The following is an 18,598-nucleotide window of genomic DNA, read 5'->3' as shown; positions in this document are numbered from 1 at the left end:
AAGTCATATATGAAAGGAACTGTAATCCAGCAGGAACAATAAAAATTTTTATAATATAATTACTGGATATTGATTTAGTAAAAAATTGAGATAAAGCTATATAGAGAATGAGGAGAAGAAAACTCGTACATAATTGGGAGCGGTATCTAGTATAGGAGAGCTGAAACCTCATGTTCCATAATAGAAACTAAATCAATAATATCAAATTTGAAAAACAAAATTTGTTAGAAATACAGAGATAAATACTTAAAGATATGGGCTAAAGAAGTTGAAAATGGTTGCATCTGGGGAACTGGAATAAGAATGGGAAGAACTCTATGAGAAAACTGCTGGATTTCATTGTTACTGTTGGGTTCTATTTGACTTTTAAAATTACTTACATTAAAAATAAATAAATAAAATAAAATAAAATTACATTAATTATTTGACAAAAATTAAAATGAAATATGTTAGGTTGTTTGTATTGACAGAGGAAGAGTCAATATATTGTTATGTAAAAAAGCCACCCTGTGGCGCAGCAGTTTAGCGCCTGCCTTTGGCCCAGGGCACGATCCTGGAGACCCGGGATCAAATCCCACGTTGGGCTCCCGGTGCATGGAGCCTGCTTCTCCCTCTGCCTATGTCTCTGCCTCTCTCTCTCTCTTTCTCTCTCTCTCTCTGTGACTACCATAAATAAATAAAAATTTTAAAAAAATAAAAATTAAAAAATAAAAAAAATTTTAAAAAAATAAATAAATTTAAAAAAAAGCCACCCTGTTAACAAATAGACTTTATTAAATAATTGCAATATATATATATATATATCATTGTGTATACTGTGTATATACCTGGGTATGTTTGCATACATGTATGAAAAGAAAAAAGAACTCAAAAGAAAGACACCAAAATGTTCATATCAGTTATCCTGTGGGATTATGAATGACTTTCATTTCTTTAAATCTTTCTGTGCTATCGGAATGTTTCATTGTATGTAATATTTTACATGTTATTTTAGAAAGTGAAGAGAGTTATTTTGGAAAGAAAACAACTTTATGAGTATTTATATTGTTAGAAAAATAAGTTGTCATGTTTTATTATATGAATGTATTAATTTTTTACATGTTTCTTATCCATTTGTAAAACTAACAGCTTGTCAAACAGCTTCATCTGTACTGCTTGAATACATTTATCCAGTCCCGGGCACTGAGTGTTGAGTTTCCAGAAATGATGTCTGAAGTTATTGCCGCACAGTTACCCAAGATCTTGGCAGGGATGGTGAAACCTCTGCTCTTTCATAAAAAGTGAATGCCATTTTTATCTTTAACAATTAAATTTTGTGGTATGTCTGTTTCTCTTTTGGTCAGGATTGTGAGGTCTTGGGATTTTACAATTTTCTTCTCAAAGCCTTACATTTATAACATATCACATTGTGTTAATTTCAGAAAAAAATGTGAAGTTTTGTTTTCTGTATAATGCATAATTAGAATTTTAAGGTGTTTCTGTGTGCCCATATATTCTTTAACAGTTCACAAGATTAAAAAAGTACTAAAATTGTTTGCCAAAGTAAACTTAGTCTTTTCCATGCTATTTCATATCATTTAAGTGAAGATTTTTAACTTTTGCATCTAACCAATCTTCTACTCTAGAGGAAAAAAAATCTTATATGTAAAAATAAAAAGTTATTTTATGTTCCTCCTAGGTAGTTCCCTTTGTCTTCTTGAGTTTATTTACAAAAATGAGTCTTTAAAATGGTATGCAAAATTTTCTCTACATGAGCGTATATAAATTTTTGTGAAGAGAAAATTCATAACCTTAGGTTTTCTAAAGGGTTTTTAATGAAAAAAATAGAAAGAGAGTTTAAAATTTCTGAAATAGACGAAGGGTGTGATATTAGGAAAAACAGCTCATATATTGACTGTTGCCCAAATTGGAAATCTCTAGGAGAGTTATTAAGGAGAGCCATATTATTATGACAACAGTATTAGGGGTTTTGTAGTTTTTTAGTAACCTTTTTGGGGACTTGTCTTTTAATAAAATATTGTGAATCGAAATAGCAGTCCAGAAGCATCTGTGGCCTAATGCCACACCTTTCCATCTGGCGCAAGTGGAAAATCACTTAACCTTACTGATTTTTTATTTCCTTACCTTTACCACTGCAAATGTTCCTTTTGGTCAGAGCTCCTTACTCCCTTCTTAATCAAAAAAGAAAGGAAGGGAAGGATGGAAGGAAAGGGATGGAGGAAGGGAAGAGAAAATAAGAAATACTATTCTCTTTCTTTACTCAGTGGGAGATAACGACAAATCGAAAGTTTTTGAGTGCCTCTGATCCAATTCTAAGAGAGAAATTTCAAGAAATACTAGATACTGTCTTAAAATAATACAGCCAATTACAATAACTAGAAAACACAATTCACACTGTTATATGAACTGAAAATATTACATTAGAAAATGGACAAGAGTTCTTTTCTGAGATGAGTCACTGGAGATCCATTTATTTTTTAAAGATCTATCTATATATCTGTATATGTAAATATAGATAGATATATTAAAAAATAACAGGAAAAACTAAGTTCATCCATTGATAAAATTCAATTAAAAGTATTGTTCTCTATATAATTTATACCATTTTAGGCATATATTATACATTTATGTCTTTATTGTACATAAATTAATATATATAATATTTTTAACAGCTCAGAGTAACTAGTAGACCAAATTCTTTTTCTAAATTTTTAAAAAATTGGACATTATCTCACAAATAAGACATACCACCTTATGTAAATTAATAGCTGTTAATGAGAAAACCAAAGTAACTGAAAACAATATAGAAAACATTTTTCTGACTTCTCCAATTTCTTAATACACTTTGGAGTACCCATTCCATTCAACTGATAAATCTTCTCTGTTTACCAAGGGACAGTAACATTTCTGAATGAATACTAATATAACCCCCAATAAAGATAAAGTGGTTTCATCTGATAAAAAAATGGCATGACAGAGTTACCATAACTGTTTCTTACCAGTAAATTCTCCATTTACAAAAAGAATGATGTATAGTGTATCTATAAATAGTGAATTCACATAAGGGACTTGAAACGGGGATTAAAATAAGCTCTATCCAATGCTCTTGGCTTAGGTCCATTAGAGCTAGGTGGCAAATATAATAAATCATATCCAAATTTTATAACATTTTGTTATAACATTCAGTTAGAGTTTAAACCACGTATTCCAAATAGTTTCAACATTAATATAAAATAGTCTCTTCCTTGGTATGTCTGACTACCTGTCTTTTTCTGTGAATACAATACCATAGACCACTGCTATTCAGTTATCTTTATACACATACAGACTCCTTCTCTTGCCACTCTCCAATCTGAAGTTAACTTCCTAAAAAGGATCTAATTTTACCATTTCTTCACTTTAAAATGTTCATTGACTTCCAGTCCCCTGTTATAGTGATTCTCAGCTATAGCTGCACATTAGCATCTCCAAAGTGAGCTTTTTAAAAATACGTTTACCTGGGCTCCATCCTCAGTGATTTTATTTTAATTGCTCCACTCTTATTATTGCAGGAACACAGTAGTTACTCTGAAATGGTGTTCAAGCGTCAATTTCTATAACCTTACTCTCTCTCTATCCTCCACTATCTTAAATTTAGCTTATGTTCCTGCCACACAAATCTTTTTTCCATCAGTTTTCTGCCTGAATTTTCCTCCTTTGAAACCAATCACATCCATATCTCAATCTTCAAGATTCAGCCAAGCCATTATTTTTGGAATGCTCTTTTCTGCATGTTCCAGATAGTGACTTGCTTCCTCCTAAGGTTCACCCGGTATTTTGTGCATATCTGAAATATAATAGTGTCTTGTTCTACAATTTTGACTGTATTAGGAGCCTGGGAGCCAGTTTGAGGTAGGACAGACACATTTTTCTTAACTGGAAATCGTATGGCATGTTCTCATTTTTGGTATCACCATGGATCTGTATCATTCTTCTATTACATCATTGCATCTCTGAATGCCTAACTTTATGATTTTCTCTTCCCATATTCCTTATCTACATCACTTAATTTCTCTTCATCTCTCTTAAATTTTCTACTTCTTCCTACTTTGTGAGATCTCTGTTCATACTGACTATACCATAGGAGAATAGAAGTACATGTTACATTTATTAAAAATAATTTATGCTCCCAGTTCTAAATTTCAAAACTGAATGGAGTATTATTTCCCTTCCTAAGAAAAATTCATTCCACAAATGCAAGTGTTTCTTATAGCTAAGTATCCCTAATTCAATATACAAGTTTTTTCGCATTTCTGATTCCATTTAACAAATATCAAATACCTGTGAAAGAAAATTACAGTCCAGTAGTAAGTATAAGTCACATGCTTGGTAAATGTAGTAAAATATCAACTTGAAAATAAATATCAAATAACTCCTTAATTTGTATCAGTGATTCATTTGCATTAAATCTGTGTGTAAAATTCAGTATCTTTCTTCCCCACAAATATCATCCCAATAAATACATTGTATTTTATTATTTTTTTATTTTTTAAAGATTCTATCTATTCATTCACGACAGACATAGAGAGAGAGAGGGAGGCAGAGACACAGGCAAAGGGAGAAGCAGGCTCCATGCAGGGAGCCTGATGCGGAACTCCAGGATCCCGCCCTGGGCCAAAGGCAGGCGCCAAAGCGCTGAGCCACCCAGGGATCCCCCAATAAATACATTTTAAATTTCTCCAGTATACAATAGAAGCAGTCTACCACTGTAGAGATAGTACCTCTCAGAATGGACTATGTAACATAAGTAAATGAATGTAGATGTATTCAAAAAGAGAAAACAAGTGTCATTAGCCTTTCACATTCAATAAAGAACAGTTGATGATAATATTTCATCTGGTTCTTGTTACTTTAAAACGATATTTTGATGACACAAATCCTGCACATATTTAATTTCCAACATATTTTTTTATTTCATTCAACTATGGGGGAACAGAATGTGGCGGCCAAAAGGTTTGGGTTTTGCTGTTATGGTTATTGTTGTTTTGCAACCTCCTAATAATAATGTTTGATACTCGATGTTGATCTTGATTTACAATGTAGATGTCTAAATATGAGAATTTAAAATTTTAGGCTAAACATTAAAAAAAGAAAAGAAGCTTTTGAAAAAGAACATAACATCACCAAATGGAAGATATCTAATTTCTAAATCTTTCTTTACAAATTCCTGCATACCAATGTCTCCATTCTTATGTGCAGTCATCATAACCTTTATCTTCATTTTACAGGTCATGTTCTTTCTGGTAGCTCTAGAGTGAAATTAATCATAAGAAGACAGGTTATATATCAGAAAATACTTGAAGTATTTTTGAGTTATAAATATTTCCTTTAAAAAGGCTTGAGAAAAAAAATAAAAAGGCTTGAGAAACCATTTGAGTCTCAATTATACCACTAATATCAGTTGTTATGTAGCAGTTTTTCTGTTTTTATTAAAAACATGTCACTTTTTAATTAGGCAGTACTATTACTTTTCATATTTAATATTAAAATATTACATAGATTATATGCAAATATGACAGATGATATGTTTTCTGCCAAAACAGTGCCTTTCAAATATCCTTGGCATGTCAACCTGTAACTTCTAAATTATCTATTACAGTGATATTTTGTAATCCACACTGTAGAAGAGCTGACCCATGCCCTTCTCTGTCATTTACTAATCAAATGAGCTCAAGCAAGTCATTTAACCTCTCTGATTGAACCTGACTTTGCCCAAGTCTTTGCAATTAATAGAAATGAAAACAAAAAGTATACAGGTGGTCAGCAATAGTAACTGCTATTATTATGTTTTCATTAAGTCATAGTCCTGGCTATGATTTTATCAAATTAATCTGGCATATTCTATAGTGAAACAAAGAATCTAGAAAATGTAGTTACTTTATTGCTGTCTCTATGTCCACACAAATATTTGATGAATTTCATTTGAAATTAGAACTAGACGTATTCAATTTCTTCATCTGTAAAGATATAATCTTTTGAATTTGAGGCCTATTTTATCAGAAATCTAAAAAGCCTATCACCCTTCCATTATAATATTAAGAATAATGGTACTGATTTTGACATTTTTAAAGTTATCTCTAAAATAGAGAGTTTAACTAGAACAAAGACCCTCTAAAAAAATCTATGCAATGTACTACATGCTCAGACTATTTTTATTGTAATAATTTCTAGATGTTTTACTGTGAATACCTAAGCAATTTATTCTGCACTTATCCTTTACATACTAGATTTCAGGAAGAATATGAATCCTTTTAAATATCTTTATGATCTCCTGGTCATTGTGTATAAGTACTTAAAAGTTGAAAAAAAATTTTTTTCCAATTTAAAGATAATTCATTTTGTATTAAAGAATTCAACAACCCTGTCTCCATTGATATAGTAAAATAGACAAGCAGACAACCCAAGGAAGGGCATAACTTTCTTTTTCTCAAAGTATGCCTTTTAGATAGCCATTAGATGTAGGGAATTTTTTTGACTCTTAAATTTTATAGGAAATACCTAGCCAGATAATCTAGCAAAAGTTTGCCAATTTCTAAATTACTTATTCTCACTAAACTTAGTCACGTGATGATTTTAATGAAAAGAATGATCTCTTAGCCTCTGTGGTTTCACTGTATTTTCCTTACTCAAGGTTTAGTGAAAAGGACATTATCTCTGCCTAGCCTTTGCCATCTATTTAATGTACCATTATTCAATACTCCTTGCTCTTTACCAAATCCAAAAATTGAATGAAAAGCAGTAAATAAATGACTCACCCTGTATTGTGGAAATTAATCCAGCTTGGATAGGTTTACATCCATAATATGAATCCATATATGAACTGGGCCTACATAATTGCATTCAAGTTGGATCATATCCCTTTTTAAGCTCAGGAAAAAGTTCCTACAGACCATCCTTTTCCTGGGGCTGATAGAATCTGTACTTCCAGAGTTGGGCCTGAAATAATAATGGTCTTAAAAATTTGAAAATAAGAGATCAAAAGTAATTTCCTTTAATAATTTTCCCTCCTTGTCATTGGAGAAGATTTAAGAATTTGGGGGTTGAGTGATAAGCAAAAAAGCAGTTCATAATAGCAGTGACTTAATATGTACATTATCTAAATATCCTGCAGCCAAAGAAGAACATAAAGGGATCTGTTCTCCTTGGAATTGATCACATTTCAAGGCAGAACTCTGAGCACATGCCTGGAGGCTGCGCCCAGGCTTGTCCACAGCTCTATGCAGCTGTGCAGTTTGGAAGACTGTTGCAGGACTGCTGGATTAGTCCCAGAATGTCAACCTCATGTTCAATTTACTGGCTTTTGTTGCTTTATGTCATGCTGACCTTACTGTGAAACATGCGTTTGTTTGCTCTCTTTCCACTGATGGAAAAATAGGGAAAGCATTACTTTTAAGCTGCTTGAAAGCTTTAACTGACAAAGCACTTTCAAAGAAATCTGAACTAAGCAGCTAAGAAAGCATATCCATTCCATTTTACTGTTGTTTTTTTTTAAGCATACAACATGCAATTCTTTAAAGAAAATGTATGGTATGACTTCTGAAGTGTGACATCAACATCAAGGTCAATATTCAGATAGATATGAGCAAAATATTTAAATGGTATTGTAAATAGTTGTTCAAGCCTATTTTTATAATCTTTTGAAATTTCTCTTAATACATCAAATGCTGATGTATACAATTTAATAAACATAAGTTACTTTAAATGAAGCCCACTTTAATGTTTTTCCCTAGTCAATTATATATAAAATTTAACATCTCTTTTTCTGTGATATTTACTTACCTTTGAGGGTGTTTTTAATGATTTATAGTAGGGAGTGTTTTTTTTTTTTTTTTTTTTTTTTTTATTTATGATGGTCACAGAGAGAGAGAGAGGCAGAGACACAGGCAGAGGGAGAAGCAGGCTCCATGCACCAGGAGCCCGACGTGGGATTCGATCCCGGGTCTACCAGGATCGCGCCCTGGGCCAAAGGCAGGCGCCAAACCGCTGCGCCACCCAGGGACCCCGGGAGTGGTTTTAAAATTTTTGCCACTAAAGATACCTTTTATTGCCTACAACCTCTCTATCAAAATATTCCAGTTAAGAAATAGTTGGTTTTATGTTTTATTATTCAAAGCCATATAAATATGAGCTGCTGAGCAGCATAACAATTATGTCATTGATTTGATGCAGTTTTAACTTGGTAAATATAAAATAATGGCAAAATAATCAATGGATACTTATCCTAGCTTTCCTAAACTAGCTTAAGAATGAGAGATTTGACGTGATATACATTATACAAAAATAAATCTTTTGAGGGCTTCAAAATTCATGAGCAAGGCATATATGGAAACTTACTACAAGCATACCATACATATTCTTGTCAAAACAGAGATATGCAGCTCTGCAACATGAAGAAAATAAAACAGTGGTATGTTCTCCATAGGGTAAAAATACTAATCAGATTTATTTAAAGTGGTAAGCTCTGTATTTAATATAACTAAGACTAGAAAGAAATTTTCACATGGCAGTCTTTTAGAACTTACCACTTTTACCAATAAAGTATCTTCTTATGACCTGAGTGTTCTGCGCATTGTAACTTTTCTGATATGTGCATATTCATGAGAAAAATCAGAGCAAAGAGTTTTTTTAAGAAGTTTTTCATTGTAATTTGGAAAAAATGGAAAAAATATAAAATTTTTTACTTTGGAAGGAATAAATATGATGCAAAAGTGAACTGGAGAGTTCCTCTAAATAGTATCTTAAATGTTTTCCTTTATTGAGCAGGCAATCATATTAATCGTAAAAAACATGGGTGATCATGTTAAGGGATAACAATCTAAATGTTAGAGAAACTATCATTCACTATCCAAGCTATAAAACATAAATATACTCATAAACTGGCTTTTTGCTTTTTAAGATCTTCAATTTCTAATGAGGCTACATGGTTTAGAGAAAGAATACTAATCTCTAACTCTGTTTAGTTCTCAATTGGATGTATTAACACTTAGAAAGAACGTGGTGGGAATGGGGGTGGGATGAAAATGAAGGAAGGAAGAGAGAAAGAAATGGAAAAGGCTAGGACCCCTTTCAACTCAAACTAAAGATTTCCTGTTAATAGTTTACATCAACATAAAGTATCCAACTCTAGGTTATTTATGTTAATAGAACAAAAATAGGCCCTGAAACAACATGACTATTAGTACCACCACCAACACCACCACCTGTTTTTTTTTTTTTTTTTAAGTTGAAGAGTCTTGCTTTAGGCATCATTTTGTTCTTCAACAACTGGTTATGAAGCATTTATTTTGTGTGTGCCAGTCATTCTGCCAGACTGTGGATAACCAGTGAATACATTAAACAGGTATGAATATCTTCTCTGAGCTTACAGTTGGATGGAGACTAGAAACAGGTAAAGAGTTATAACATTGTATGATAAGTGCAGTATTGAGGAGATAAGGGGAGCTATTGGAGCATCTATTAGAGGCACCAAATTTGATTTAAGAGTGAGCAAAGGTGTCTTGAAAAAAAAGTTCTGAGCCATAATCTAAAAGTGGTTTAAGAATTAGCTGATAGACCTGATGGTGAGAGAGAGTGTGAGGTGGGGCTGATGAGGAGGCTGATGAAGGAAACAGGTCTAGGAATCCGTGGTCTTATACGTGGTATTATGTAGTCTTGATTCTGTTTTAAGCCTAATTCAGGTGGGTAAGAAAACTCACTCTCACCAAAATCTGGAGAGTAGAGTTGGAGATGGCTAATCCTGGAGGCAGATAGAACATTTTTGAGGAAGTTACAGTATTTTGGTGAAAAATGGTCATAAACAAGAGTTTATCATTACCTCTTCCCTAATTTTCCAAATATTTCAAAGAAACATAACTGACAGAACTTGGAAAAGTAGGTGAAATACGCTTTATAAATTGTCAAACACAAGGTCAGATGTCTGTTTACTATGTTGTGCTGAAACTTTCAAATTTTTCATCAAAAACAATAGAAATTAGAAAACTTCGTTTACAAAGTTCCAGAATCCTATCTATCCAAACATCTCTATCCCTCTACTAGGACCCCTACCTTTTCCTGTCTATTGAACCTCAAGATCACCTGGTCTGTGCACAAAGGTAAGACAAAAACAGCTCAAGAATCAGCAAATAGGAAAGGAAACTGAGCTGTGTTAAACTAATAAATAACACATCATTTGTATGGATCCTCCTTTAGATGCCATTATATAGTGTAATTACACAATGGCACCCATAATGAGGGCTTAATTCTCTGTAAGGGGTCTTGATATCTTCATGAAGACTTTTTCATGACTTCTTCAACCAAGTGTGGGGAGTTAAGGAATGAAATCTGGTTTGTGATACAATGTGGAGCAAACCTGGCAGTGAAGAATGTATCCATCTCTTAGTTTGAAAGAGCCTTATTTGGATTTACCTCATTCAATTTCCATCAAGGGCTATTCTTTCTTTTTACTTCCACTAACCAACAGCAGCTAGAAAGAAGAAGCAGCTTATTATGTTAAAACAATGGTGGTGGGAAAGGCATTTTTTTTTCTCTTGGTCCCCAGTAGCCTCACTAGTCCCTTGTCATGCCTGGTCATAGAACCCACTGCTATTACCTTATATTCAAGTCTATGTCTCATAGTCTCATCTGTTCTCTCTTCCCAGTGGGCCCTGTGACTTATCTGACTTGATACCTTCTATTTCTTGCTGGTTCCACATATTCTTCTTAGGCCCAGCTGCTTTCCCCATGTATGCAGTTACCTTGTACCTTCAGAAGAGTCATGGCCCACTACTCTCTGCTCAGCCCCCACCCAGCTGGCCCTATGCCCAATCCAGGCTTCTCTGAGATGCTTGTAAACTTTATAGACATGCACAAAATTCATGATTTTCTTGGACTTCAACTTTACTTATCTGGATGCTCTTTTCCTTATCCCAACTCCTTCAAAACTAAGACACTGTCATCTTACCTCTTCATTCATCTGAATTACATAAGCCTCTCACTTCCTCTACCTATATATTTGAGGCTTCCCATGGGTCTTCAATGGAGTTCTCTTCCCCTATTTCTAGTAATGTTCCGTTTGAGTCTACCTCTTTAGGATACCTTTGAGATTTAGAAAACCCAATTCTCTTGGGTAGGAAAACCAATTCTCCAGACTTGCTCTGCATTTCAAAGAACAATTGTATTAATCAGAAGCTCAACATTGACTTTTGTAAAGCATTTCTGCTGTAATGATCCTAATTCTTGGAGCAACTTGGCTGCTTCCAACTGACCAGGAAACATATCAGATGCCAAAAAGAAAAAAACATATATTTCAATAAATATATACTTCTGATGTGCTTTGGAAATTCATATGAGATTTTCTGTCGAGAAGGTGAGACTAGACCCTCCATCTGGTTATTCCTAAAAGTTCTGGCACTGGCTGGTGACAAATGCATAGCTGTAATGTGTGTGATGGTGGACTCATAAAAGCAACATCACATACTTATTTTCAATCTAATACTTTAGAATCTACCTGAAATATTTAGCAGACTTCTTTGCACACAGATTTTTATATTTTGTTATGTTGAAATTGATGAAATATTCAGTTATCCATTTTGTTTCTTGTTGGTAAAACTAGTGTAATATTTGGCAAGAGATGCAAGAGAATCATCATTTCCCTCTCTCATGATTCATACCACTTTTAGTTCCATTGTTACTAGTCTATTTTGAGTAAATAGAGTACTAAGTACACACACTAGACTCATGCTTTTAAGCATATTTAGCTTCTATATACTTCTTGTGTCAGGTTTCACACTGGGGAGGAGGGTATTTCAGAGTACATTGGAAGTTCATCTGAGGTTTTTGCTGAGAAAGTAAGACTCTTCATCTATGTGTGTCTGGTACTGGTACCCAGGCAATGGTCAGGTGATAAATGAAAAGTTATAAAAATTAGGTGATAGCAGGTATCATCATCGTATATTTGTTTTCAATCTAATGTCTGTTTTTGAGCTAAAGGTGGATTTTGAAGGAAATATGTTGTGATTCACATGAGAAAACAGACACCTGACAAGTGTCTTACATTAAATTGGCTGGTAGTTTGAAATGAATCATCTTTGAATATGTTTTCTTAAAGACAACTTACAACTAATTTTATTATTCTATTCTCCGTGATAATAAAGAATAACTCATGTACATATATCTCTTTATTGATGATTTAGAACACACAAAACCTCAATACAGTACAAAGTACATAAGAATCATCAGTACATTCTTCTTTACTGGTCACCTTAAATTTGTAATCATTTCAGTTTTTTCAACAGTATGCATGGCATAAGGTGAGCTACAAATGTGGATGGTTTGGCATATGTAGACAATATCCATGACTGTGTGTACATTTTAATGAAGCAAGGAGTGACTGATAGACAAACTAGTTGTTCATGATATCAAAATATACACTCAACTGGTATCTAGTAGAAATGATAATGCACTATTTTGGTTACTTACATTGATAAAGTAAAAAGTTTGATATTTTTATAAAAATATTAACAATTTTCATTTGAAATGTAATGCACTAAACTAAAAAGTATGTAACCTAATTGTTAGTAACAAAGTATTTCAGACTAGTATCAGGCATTGGTTTCACTACCAGGAATATAAATTTAATATTGGGAATATATAAATGTACTTGTGTAGTGAATAAAATAAGGGCCTAGAGGGTATAAGGAATTGTGATAGGCCTTTGGAGACACAAAAATAAAGTTAAACAGATTTCCTGCTTTTAAGATCCAGGTGATAAGAGGTCAGATATTATTTGAAACGTAAACAATACTTCTTTTTTATTCAGTCAGCTTCATTTGAAATGTAGCTGAAACCAGAAAGTTTTATTGGATTACTTGGGCATGAAAATGTTCCTTTAATATTAAAAACATCACTTCATTTGTTCTTGTTTAACACTGTATTTACTGTTTTTAAATTAAATATGTTTCCATGTTCAGATTTATAAACTTAAATGAGAAGCTTCATATTTGTGTATAAAAATAATGCTGTTTTTTGTCAATATCTGATTTTGATAGTTGGTGTTTTCCTAATTTTACATTTAACTATTCAATGAATGAAGAGAAAATATAGTAAATGGTCCTGGCTGTCAATGCAATGAGAGACTATTCCCCGTGTCAGAGTTACTATAACAAACTAAAGAGTACATATATCATTCTACCTACTTTTAAAAAGTAACATTTTATTTAAATGGTAGGATGTTAACTTTACCTCATCAAATGAAGTCAAATTTTATCTTCTAAGTGATCTATTTCAATTATTATAGACCAATAACCAACATGCATTCAATGAGTACTACCGTTTATTTTAGTTGTCACTTATTTGAGTAGCTACTATGCACCAGTCTTGTAATAGGGAGGAGTTCTACATACATTATCTCTAGCTCTTATTGTATACTTTGCAAGCTAAGTATTGTGAATTCCATTTTACAGAAGAGGAAATAGAGGTTCAGAATACTTCATTAAATTTCAAAGATGATTTCTTGCTCCATTGGTTTTGCAAAAGGAAAAGAAGTTTCTGTCATGTTTTTTAATTAAATTATTTTTCCTGGCATACATATTGAATCTTCTGTAATGGTTTTTATTTGAGAAATGAAGAAACAATAAATGTGCTGCTTGTTTAAACCTCAAGATGAATCATCTTTTTAATTTTTTTTAAGTTTTTATTTTAAAGCCATTATAGTTAACAGAGTGTTATATTAGTTTCAGGTGTACAATAGTGATTCAACAGTTCTGTGTATTACTCATCATGATAAACGTACTCTTTAATCCCCATCACCTATTTAACCCATCTCCCCACCTCCTTCTTCTAATGTCAGTTTATTATCCACAGTTAAGAGTCTGTTTCTTGGTTTGCCTCTCTTTGTTGTTTTCCTATGCTCCTTTGTTTTAGTTCTTAAATTCCACAGATGAATGAAACTATCTTTTTTGTCTTCCTCTGACTTAGTCACTTCCACCCACAATCCTGCAAATGACAAGATTTCATTCTTTTTTATGACTAAGTAACATTCCATTGTATATATACCATCTCTTCTTTATCCATTCATCAGTTGATGGATACTCGGTCTATTTCCACAGTTTGGTTATTGCAGATAATGCTGCTGTAAACACCTTACACTGTCAGAATGGCTAAAATCAACAATACAAGGAACAACGGGTACTGGGGGAAGGATGTGGAGAAAGGGGAACACTCTTATACTTGGTGGGAATGCAAACTGGTACAACCACTCTGGAAAACAGATGGAGTTCCCTCAAAAAGTTAAAAATAGAACTACCCTATGATCCAACAATTACTACTAGGTATTTACCCAAAGAATACACAAAAACTAATTCAGAGTGGTTTTAATTTGCATTTCTCTAATAAGTGATATTGAGCATATTTTCATATGTCTGTGGGCCATCTGGTTGTCTTCCTTGGAGAAGTGTCTGTTCATGTCTTCTGCCCATATTTAAATTGGATTATTTGTTTTTTTGGTGTTTAATTGCATAAGTTCTTTATATATTTAACATATTAACCCTTTATCAGATATGTCATTTATAAATATCTTCTCCCATTCCATAGGTTGTCTTTTAGCTTTGTTATTTGTTTCCTTTGATGTGCAGAAACTCTTTTTTTCCTCTTTTTTGAGGAAGTCTTAATTGTTTATTTTTCCTTTCGGTTATCATAGCTCAGGAAACATTATCTAGAAAGATGTTATGGCTGATATCAGAAAAATTACTGTGTATGCTCTCTCCTAGGATTCTTATGGTTTCAGGTTTCACATTTAGGACTTTGACCCATTTTGGGTTTTTGTGGATAGTGTAAGAAAGTGGTTGTTTCTTTCTTCTGCATGTTGCTGTCCAGTTTTCCCAACACCATTTGTTGAAGAGAGTGTCTTTTTCCCATTGAATATTCTTTCCTGCTTTGTTGAAGATTAATTGATCATATAATTGTGGTTTTATTTCTGGATTTTCTATTCTGTTCCATTGATCTATGTGTCTATTTTTGTGCCAGGACCATACTGTTTTGATTACTATAGCTTTGTAATATGACTTGAATTCTGGAATTGTTATGTCTCCAAGTTTGCTTTGCTTTTCAAGACTGCTTTGGCCTTTCTAGGTTTTTTGTAGATCCATACAAATTTTATGATTGTTCTAGTTCTGTGAAAAATTCTGTTAGTATTTTGATAGAGATTGCATTAAATGTGTAGATTGCTTTGGGTAATGTAGGCATTTTAGGTTCTTCCAATCCAAGGCCTTGGTATGCCTTTCCATTTCTTTATATCTTCAATTTCTTTCATCAGTGTTTTATAGTGTTCAGAGTATAGGTCTTTAACCTCTGGTTAAGTTTATTCCTAAGTACCTTATTATTTTTGATGAAATTGTAAATGGACTTGTTTTCTTGACTTCTCTTTCTGCTGCATCATAATTGGTGTATAGAAATGCAACAGATTTCTGTACATTGATTTTGTATTTTGCAACTTACTGAATTCATTTATCAGTTCTAGTTTTTTGGTGGAATTTTTAGGATTTTCTATACATAGTATAATGTCACTTGTAAATAGTAAAAATTTTACCTCCTCCATACAATTTGGATGCCTTTTATTTTTGTTGTTGTTGTTGTCTAATGGCTGTGGTAAGGACCTCTAGTCCTATGTTGAATAAAAGTGATGAGAGTGGACATCATTATCTTGTTCTTAACCTTACAGAAAAGATTCTCAGTGTTTCTTCATTAAGGTGATGTGTGCTGTGGATTTTTAAATAAATGGCCATTATTACACTGAGGTGTGTTCTCCCTAACCCTGCTTTGTTGAGGGTTTTTTTTTTTTTATCACAAATGGATATTGTACTTTATCAAATGCTTTTTCTGCATCTATTGAAGTGACCATATGTTTTTATCTTTTCTCTTATTGATGTGATGTATTTTATTGATTGATTTGCAAATATTGAACCACAGTTGGAACTAGGGAATAAATCCTACCTAATTGTGTTAAATTATTTTTTTTAATGTATCGTTGGATTCACTTTGCTTTGAGGTCTTTTACATCTATGTTCATCAGCAATATTGGTTGATATTCTCTTTGTGTGGCATTCTTATCTGGTTTTGATATCAGGGTAATGCTAGCATCATAGAATGAATTTGGACATTTTCTTGTCTCTACTTATTTTGGGGGGTAATTTGAGAAGAACAGGTGTTAGCTCTTTACATGTTTGGTTGTTTTGTAGAATTCACCTGGGAAGTCATCTGGTCCTGGACTTTTGTTTGTTGACAGTTTTTTGGTTACTGATTCAACTTCCTTACTAGTAATTGATTTGTTGAAATTTCTATTTCTTCCTGATTCAATTTTGGTAAGTTATATGTTTCTATGAGCTTATCCATTTCTTCTAGGTTATCCAACTTGTTGGAATATAATTTCTCATAATATTCTCATAATATTCTCTTACAATTATTCGTATTCCTGTGGTGTCAGTCATTATTTCTTTTCTTTCATTTGTGATTTTCTTTATTTGGGTTCTCTCTCTTGTTGAGTCTGACTAGAGGTTTATCGATTCTGTTGATCTTTATGAAGAACTAGCTCCTGGTTTCATTGAAATATTACTTTTTTTTAGTGTTTATATTATTCATTTCTGCTTTAGCCTTTATATTTCCTCCCTTCTGGTTTTGGGATTTGTTTTCTTGTAGATCCTTTAGTAGTAAGATTGGTTTTTATTTGAAATTTTTCTTGCTTCTGGAAGTAGGCATATATTGCAATAAACTTCCCTTTTAGAATTTCTTTTGCCACATCCCAAAGATTTTGGACTATTCTGTTTTCATTTATTTGTTTCTATGTAATTTTTAATTTATCCTTTGATTTCTTGGGTGATCTCTTTGTTTAGTGGTAAGTTATATATGTTTTTTAACTTCCAGGTATTTGTGTTCTTTCTGGATTTTTTCTTGTGGTTGGCTTCTAGTTTTTAGTTTTAAAGTGGACAGAAAAGATGCATGGTAAGACTTTGATCTTTTTGAATTTGTTGAGACTTCTTTATGGCCAAATATGTGATCTATTCTGGAGAATGTGCTCTTGAAAAGAAGATGCATTCTGCTGTTGTAGGATAGCATGTTATGAATATATTTGTTAAATCCATCTGGTCCAATGTGTCATTCAAAGCCACTGTCTCCTTGTTTATTTTCTATTTGGATGATATATCCATTAATGTAAGTGGGATGTGAATGTCCCCTATTATTATTATATTACTATCAATTAGTTCCTTTATGTCCATTATTAAATGTCTTATGTATTTGAGTGCTCCCATGTTGGGCACATAAATATTTACAATTGTTACATCCTTTATTAGTGTATAGTGTCTTTTTTTGTCTCATGTTACAGTCATTATTTAAAGTCTGTTTTGTTCAATATCACTATATAACTCTAGCTCTTTTTTGAAATTCATTTGCATGATAGTTATTTCTCTACCCCTCACTTTCTTTTTCTTTTTCTTTTTCTTTTTTATTTAATATTTTATTTAAGGTAGCCTGGGTGGCTTAGCGAGCGGTTTAGTGCCACCTTCCACCCAGGGCCTGATCCTGGAGACTGGAATTAAGTCCCAAGTCAGGCTCCCTGCATGGAGCCTGCTTCTCCCTCTGCCTGTGTCTCTGCCTCTCTCTCTCTGTAGCTGTAATGTAAAAAAAAAAAAATACATCTTTAAAAAAATAAGATTTTATTTATTCATGAGAGACACACAGAGAGAGAGAGAGAGAGAGAGAGGCAGAGACATAGGCAGATGGAGAAGCAGGCTCTTCGCAGCAGCCTGGTGTGGGACTGGACCCCAGATCCTGGGATCCAGACCTGAGCCGAAGACAGCTGCCCAACCACTGAGCCACCCAGGCGTCCTTGGCCTGCAAAATTTATGTTGAAAAATCCACTAATAGCCTTAGGGACTTTCTCTTGTATGTAACTGTCTTCCTTTGTATTGCTGCTTTAAAAATTTTTTTCTTTATCACTACTTTTTTCAATTTAATTACTATGTGTCTTGTTGTAGACCTCCTTGGGTTGATTTTGTTGGGTATCTCTGTGCCGCTGGATCTGGATATCTGTTTCCTTCCCCAGATTAGGGAAGTTTTCAGCTACTATTTTTTCCGCATAGGTTTTCTGCCCCCTTTCCCCTCTTTTTTCCTTCTACTATACCTATAAAGTGAATATTATTGTGCTTGATAGAATCACTGAGTTCCCTAATCAGTTCTTTTTTTGCATAATTTTTTTCTCTTACTTGCTCAGCTTGATTACTTTCCATTACTCTGTCTTCCAGATCACTAATTAATTCCTCTGCTTCATCTAGCCTTTTACTTATTACATCAAGTGTATTTTTAATTTTCATTATTGTATTCCTCATCTCTGATTTGTTCTTTTTTATTCTGATAAGAGTCTCTTTGATGTCCTCCACTCTTTTTTCAAGTCCAGTCAATATCTTTTTTATCATTATTTTTTTATTTTTTTATTTAAAAAATTTTTTTTTAAATTATTTATTTATTTATGATATATATATATATATAGAGAGAGAGAGATAGAGAGAGAGAGAGAGAGAGAAAGAAAGAG

General features: G+C 33.0%; 1 protein-coding gene across 2 annotated transcripts in view; it reads left to right on the top strand.

The window, feature by feature from the left end:
- Positions 1–4,867, top strand: part of PGR (progesterone receptor) — a 107,298-nt gene extending 102,431 nt beyond the window's left edge. For both annotated transcript variants that reach the window (XM_072795149.1, XM_072795151.1), the window contains exon 8: positions 1,129–4,867. In XM_072795149.1, coding sequence (XP_072651250.1) covers positions 1,129–1,284 — 156 coding nt within the window. In that variant the 3' untranslated portion in view covers positions 1,285–4,867. The remainder of the gene's footprint in view (positions 1–1,128) is intronic.
- Positions 4,868–18,598: the final 13,731 nt, after the last annotated feature.

Source organism: Canis lupus, chromosome 23 (genome assembly GCF_048164855.1).
Source record: "Canis lupus baileyi chromosome 23, mCanLup2.hap1, whole genome shotgun sequence".
Classification (NCBI taxonomy): Eukaryota; Metazoa; Chordata; class Mammalia; order Carnivora; family Canidae; genus Canis; species Canis lupus.
This window is presented reverse-complemented; position numbering and strand designations above follow the sequence as displayed.